Below are 6,864 nucleotides of genomic sequence, written 5' to 3'. Positions count from 1 at the left end.
TTTGTACGTGGAGGTTACAATCATTTTCACTCATTAGATGTCAAATTGGATGACTTGTGGTGAGTCATGAAGTCCGATTTTTTTTTTTAGAACTTTATGTCTATTTAATGACACTCTTACAATCACCCATTTTGAAATTTAAAGGGCAATAATGATTGTGACCTATATCTACAAAAAGATAAAGATAAAAATTTATATAAAGTTGCAACATTAAAATGTAGAATTAAATATGCATCTAAAAAATTCAATGGAAAATGTTATTTTAGTGTTGAAAAATCCTCTAATTGATCATCTCGATGTGAATATGCAAAAAAAGAAGATTTTGAGTCACATAAATAGTGCATATTGCAACACATTATCTAGATTCTAGACCATCCATTTTCAAGATTTTCATATGTTCATAGATCTATTTGATTTTAACCATTTTTAAATTTTATAATTAGATGTGAAAATAAATTTTGAGATAATCCTACAAATATTTTATGCCAAAATTATATGTTATGATAAAATTTGGAGGTGCGTCTTAAGGTTGCAACGTTATAGAAACTACACCCAAAGATAAATGGTCTTTATAGACTTTCTTATAGGGAAGGGTATGGTTTTTATAAGGTTGTAGCCTTCAACAATCCAATTAAGGTGCGCCTCCAAATTTTATCTAATGTTGGTGTAAAAAAGCATTAAGATTATTTTAAGATCTATTTTCATATATCTAATTATAAAATTTTAAACTTCAAAAATGATTAAAATCAAGTAGATCTATAAACATATGAAAATCTTGAGAATGGACGGTCTAGATAATGTGTTGCAAGATGCATTATCTACTCAAATTTTAATTTTTTATTTTTTTCATATTTATACATTTCAATGTCAAGAAGATCAATTAGAGGGTTTTTCAACATTAAAATCACATTTTCTAATGGATTTTTGAGGTGCATATATAATTCTACATTTTAATGTCAAAATTAAAATACCATCGTACTGCTCTAAAAGGTGAGACATAGGGCTAGGTACTAAACTTTGGCAAGGAGCCACCCCGGCCCTATAATGGAGCCTGGGTCCCTATAATTGGGCTGCAAGATTCCGCCCAGATCGCTTTTTGCAGCCGGTTCCCGGTCCCGCCCGCCCACCCCAGCCCAATCCCAACCCAAAGCACAAAACCCTAAATCTCGACCCTTTATAATCTCTCAACTTGAACGGATTCCAGTCTCAAGTCTCTGGCAAACCCTAATCCCTGAAACTCATTTCTCTTCCTCTGCGGTTCAACAATGGCAGAAACCCTAGTTTTGCGAGGTACCATGAAGGGCCACTCGGACATGGTAACGGCCATAGCCACACCAGTGGACAACTCTGATGTGATAGTCTCTTCTTCTCGCGACAAGTCAGTCCTCCTGTGGCACCTCACCAAAGAGGAGGGCACCTATGGTGTTCCTCGTCGTCGCCTTACTGGCCATTCCCACTTTGTTCAGGACGTGGTCATGAGTTCTGATGGCCAGTTCGCTCTCTCTGGTTCATGGGACGGAGAGCTCAGGCTTTGGGATCTCAACACTGGCATGACGACTCGTCGATTCGTTGGTCACACGAAAAATGTTTTGTCAGTGGCTTTCTCCATTGATAATCGCCAAATCGTTTCTGCATCCAGAGATCGAACCATCAAGCTCTGGAACACCCTAGGTGAGTGCAAATACACCATTCAGGATCAGGACTCTCACACTAACTGGGTCAGCTGTGTTCGATTCAGCCCCAATACCTATCAACCTACCATTGTCTCTGGTTCATGGGATCGAACTGTGAAGGTTTGGAACCTAACAAACTGTAAGCTCAGGTGTACACTAACTGGTCATGCTGGCTATGTGAATAGTGTGGCTGTTTCACCTGATGGCTCGCTTTGTGCTAGCGGTGGGAAGGATGGGGTGACTTTGCTTTGGGATTTGGCAGAGGGAAAGAGATTGTATTCATTGGAGGCTGGGGGTATTATTCATGCCCTGTGCTTCAGCCCCAATAGGTATTGGCTTTGCGCTGCTACTGAGGAGAGTGTCAAGATTTGGGATCTTGAGAGTAAGAGTATTGTGCAGGATCTCAAGACTGATGCCCCAACGAACAAGAACCAGGTATATCTATCTCTCTCTCTCTGCTTCATTTTCCCTCCTTTTCTCTCTATCTGCTTCATTTTCCCTCCTTTTCTTTTTAGTTGTGAGTGCCATACTTCTTTATCATTACAAATTGTGCTTTTTGATGCTATTACTTCCTATATTAAATTACAAATTGTGCTTTTCGATGCTATTACTTCCTATAAAAAATTGCTATTACCGGTAGGAATGGGGTTGTTATTGATGCGGTTTTGTTATTGTTGTTATTGGTGGGGGTATGACGCAATGGAGATTTTTGGATACTTCTGATAGAAGACTGGGTCTAGTCAATTGTTGTATTGTATTCTTTGGCTTTATTTCCAGGCAGTAATCATATGTTATTTCAATGCCTTGCTCATTTGTTTTATTGTTTTGCTTGTTTTTTTGCCATTGTTTTCTAGAATTTGTTATATTTGTAATATGATTTGCTTCTTTAGGTTTGGTTCATCCTTTTGCTGTTGTTGTTGTTGTTTTGCTGTTTGGTATTTGGTATGCAGGGGATTTTCAAAGCTCTCATTTGCATTGGGTTATTCTTTAGTGGCTTTTTGTTGCTTTATTCTTTAGTGATGATCCTAACTTTATTTTCTTTTGCTGTCATTGCCATTACTGGTGGTGTTTGCATATTTAAGAGGGAAATAATTGTTTCGCCAATGTGTCATTATTTTCTTATCTAGGGTTCAGCTCCCACATCTTGATATATTTTTTCGCCAATGTGTCATTATTGTTTCGCCAATGTGTCATTATTGCATGTCTTTTTTTATTTTTTCACGATCCATACGCTAGATGTCTGTAAACTCCAGCTTTTGTTGCATTTGTAAATTCCAATATTCTGAATGGGTGATAAAATAGGCTAACTGCATTATTTGGACTTAATTTAATGGTCATCTTTGCATGTTCAGTAGGAATAGATTTTTGCATCGAACACATCAGACTGATTTATGGGGTCACTTTGGATATCAGTTAGTTATATTTCACTGATGAATTTTGTGTTATAGTTTTTTACTTTGAAATGCAATACCATGCTTCTATGTAAAATTAACAGAGCATGCCCCAAACATGTTACTTAGGATTGCCATCATTGATTCCAAATGTAAACACATCTGATTCGAGCGGTGGTTTCCTTACCATATGAGATGCATTTGCATCTAGAGTGAAAGACGGAGATTATTGGTAACTTGTTTGATACCCTGAATCATGGTGTCTATATGATCTCTTTATGCTCGGATAAACCTTATGTTGGAAAGTTTTTAGCATATTAAAACATTTTGTCGGCAAGTGCTGATCACATCACTATGTATATAGCATGCTATTTAGTGTGCTACATGTAACATCAGCCATCTTCTGTCGACAGTGGATTGCAGATGTTGCATGTTGCACACTGAACATGTACTAGATATGCTACAACATACAAGCCTTTAGTTGATTATATATCTGAATTCATATTCGAATGGCACTTTATATATTGATTGTTATTTGTTGGCAAGGTTGATGTGACTATATGTATTGTTTCCAATGGGGAGTGATTGATCTTCTCTCATTTTCCCATCAGTAAAGAAATCTATACTAGTACCAGAGTTTACATGGCTGAGTTTAAACTTTTTTTATGCTTGTGATGTATCAAATATGGGAGGGATTGGTTGTCTTTTTGTATGGAAAAACGTCTTTGTGGACTGTTCATTAATTTTGGGATTTTGTGCTAGACCTTCTTCCTAAGGGAGATAGAGCAATAGATGTCATGAGACAATCAATTGTTAGGTTGTGTGATTTGTCATAGTGTGAGTATCTTTATGCACTGGAATATTTTAGATTCTTAGTGTGGCCCAATGATTTGAATTGTGTCTACTGTGTAGGCTGTGGCATGGCCTTCCATAGCTGTACTCCTATGGTTGACTGATGTTGTATGGGTCTAAGTCTAGTAAGGCATTTTGAAGTGCTTGCCTGATTGAGGGACATCCGGGTTTGATCGCTAATGAATCATTACATAGTTACTATAGTTGACATGAGCTGGCCACTTTTATGCTATATTTAAGTTGGAGAAGGCATATGCTTTTGGTGATGCTCTAAGTATCTTTCTTAGCACAAGTGAAAGTGATAGATATTTAGTTGGATGATAGATATTTTGTTGGATGTAAAGCTTTTAAAAAAATAATCTGAGGAAGAGCACTGTTGACGCATGACGAACTCTTGCAATCTCTATTTTCTTGTGGTTTTGGTTTGATTGTGAAATCAGATTGGAGGTGTTATTTCTCCTCTTATGAAATTGTGCTACTTGGATGGTAAATTTTTTGAAACTGGAGTCCTGAGTTGGATTTCTACCATTTTCTATCACAATTGGTTTTGTTTTCTTAATATATGTATTGCATTCAAAAGCCATATGGTGGCTCTTTTATGCAAACTTATAGTTATCAGGGTTATGTAGCTAGTGTAGGGGTGCTCGTGTTTATAGGAATGCTCTCTCTCTTTAGTTCTACATTAAAACTTTCCAAAATAGGCTATCATTCCAATTTATTGGGTACATTATTATTCAAGATTGGTCATCTAATCAAGTTAAATGGCCCTCATTCCAGAACCATGTGTTTGGATGAATCATTTTTGCACAATATCTCATTTTTGAGCGATAGAGTTCCTTTTTCTGAAATATTGCTTTGGACTTTACTCTGAATCATGGTATTTCCTGAAACGCTTATTTCATGAAATGGAACCTCAAGCAGCATCCTGCATATGGCTTAGCTCGTCTGTTGTTTGCTAGATTCTGGACTGTTCCTTCAATCCTGTAAAATTTGAGTGGAATATCCGCCTGTTTCTCTTTTGATATTTTGAATTGAATCCCCCTCAATCAATGCATCTATTGCTGGAAATGGTTTACCTTTTTTTTTCTGGACGAATGAAGTCCAGTCTGCTACATATAAAATGCAAAAGGGAAAAAAGAACTCCCTTTTACTTTCCATTCTTATTGTTTTCTTTCCTTATATTTCCTGAATTTGGCTATGCATCTACTATGTGCATATAGGGGTTTTAAAACCATATATATATTTTTTGGAACTTCTAAGTTGTGCTTAAATCTGAGTGGTTTTGACTTAGTTTTATGTATGTGATGGGGGAGGATGCTTTAGTTTCATGCATATGACGGGGGAGGATGCTTTTCCCTTACAAATGGAGCGAACCAGTTATGTTTGTATATTGCTTTGTGAACATCACAAATAAAGCTTGTACATGCTGATGGCTGCCTCCATTGACAGGGTTTGCCGTGTGTGCTCTCACAGTCTTTTCTGTGTGACATTGATGGTTGACCCTGCCTGTGGATGCAGTCTCTGTGGGAAGCAGTCTCATATTTCATCGCCTTGTGGAGCAGCGTTGCTAGCATTACCTCTTGGGATTGGCCATGAGAAGTACATCTTATTTGTAGTTTCTTCTTGGAAGCTTGTCTTTGAACTGTGATTGACCAGTTTTATATTATTTTCTGATTCTGTGGTATTGTTCTAGTTCGGAAGTTGGTGTTGAACTTTGGCATGGGTTAGCTGATGTTGTTAACCCACACTTCTAGTGTGTGCTTTTGGTTATTGTGGTCTCAGATTTTTTATTTGGTAATTTTGGCCTCTGTCATTTCCTAATGAGCATTTTTTCCCCTCAATAGGAATGGAAGAAACCAGTTTTCGGCAAGAGTTTTAACAAATGGTTAAGCAGATGATAGTTCTATTCAGATTCTGCAGTATATGATAAACCCGTTTTTCTTATGGATGATTATAATATTACCACTTCTCAGTGGATGGTAGCGATAATCTGTTGGTCTTTAGTCTTGCTTTGCCAAGCAGTCTCACAGTTTGTCTCCACCATCCAAAGGTTAGGATAGAGCATACACCAATCCTCTTATTAATGATAGTTCTTCACTCATGTTGGCAACCTTCAATGGATGCCATAATTGGTGTGGTATTGAGCCTCGTAAATTGTTATGTTGCCTGATTTTCTGGTTCCGCTTGAAGACTCCTTTCTAAGGTCTTTGCAATTGAAATGTGATAAGCCAATTTCCATCAAGAGTCCCACAGTCACAAACCAGATAGTTATTGTTCTTTAGGTATTGCCATGTGCTTGTCTAATTGCATAAAACTGTCTTGGTGTTGATCATTCTTCACTTGTATGTGTTTTTGAGGTGAATCATTTAAATTTTTTTGTTGTGTTGCATAATTTTCTGTTTCCATTTGGAGGTTTTACTTGGTCTTTAATATCTTTGCAATTGAACCGGAAGAAGTCAGTTTTTCATTAAGAATTGCAACCCCTTAAACCAAATCTGGTGTTGTTTACCTATAAACCTTTTTTATTATTGACATTGTTTTGCTCTAATTGCTATAACTTGTTCCATCATTGATGGTCATTCATCTTTTGCAATGCTTTTTTGTCTTGCTTGCAGATGCTGTACTGTACCAGTTTGAGTTGGAGCACCGATGGAAGCACTCTCTTTACTGGATATACTGATGGGGCAATTAGGGTCTGGGTCGTGGGTCGCTATTGAGTGCTTTTTTGATAAGACTAGAGGCAATGAGTTATCAACTTTGTCTGTCGATTTTTTTGCTATTTAGGATTCCTTTGAATCAAGAACAGCCTATCAAGATTTGGATGAGTGGTTAACAATAGATGTTGCTTGTCTTTTTGGGTTATGGTGATTTATTTAAGCATTGCAAATATCGAGAGATTAAACATGGAAGCAGATTCACCTTCATTATATTTTTATGGTTTATGAGTA

At 37.0% G+C, this 6,864-nt stretch overlaps 1 protein-coding gene across 1 annotated transcript; it reads left to right on the top strand.

Annotated features, from left to right (window-relative positions):
- The first annotated feature begins 1,208 nt into the window (after positions 1–1,208).
- LOC18428078 (small ribosomal subunit protein RACK1) lies at positions 1,209–6,864 on the top strand. Its single transcript, XM_006837119.4, has 2 exons — positions 1,209–2,108; positions 6,532–6,864. The coding sequence occupies exons 1-2, from the start codon at positions 1,266–1,268 to the stop codon at positions 6,631–6,633; spliced, it is 945 nt and encodes a 314-aa protein (XP_006837182.1). The 5' UTR covers positions 1,209–1,265; the 3' UTR covers positions 6,634–6,864.

The sequence above is a fragment of the Amborella trichopoda genome, chromosome 13 (assembly GCF_054954075.1).
Source record: "Amborella trichopoda isolate Santa Cruz 75 chromosome 13, AtrichopodaSantaCruz75HAP2 v2.0, whole genome shotgun sequence".
NCBI lineage: Eukaryota > Viridiplantae > Streptophyta > Magnoliopsida > Amborellales > Amborellaceae > Amborella > Amborella trichopoda.
This window is presented reverse-complemented; position numbering and strand designations above follow the sequence as displayed.

Bases quoted from the DNA above. Each gene is read 5' to 3' on its own strand.
- LOC18428078 (XM_006837119.4), top strand. From the start codon at position 1,266: ATGGCAGAAACCCTAGTTTTGCGAGGTACCATGAAGGGCCACTCGGAC. The intron at 2,109-6,531 runs GTATATCTATCT...TCTTGCTTGCAG, and splicing joins CCCCAACGAACAAGAACCAG to ATGCTGTACTGTACCAGTTT.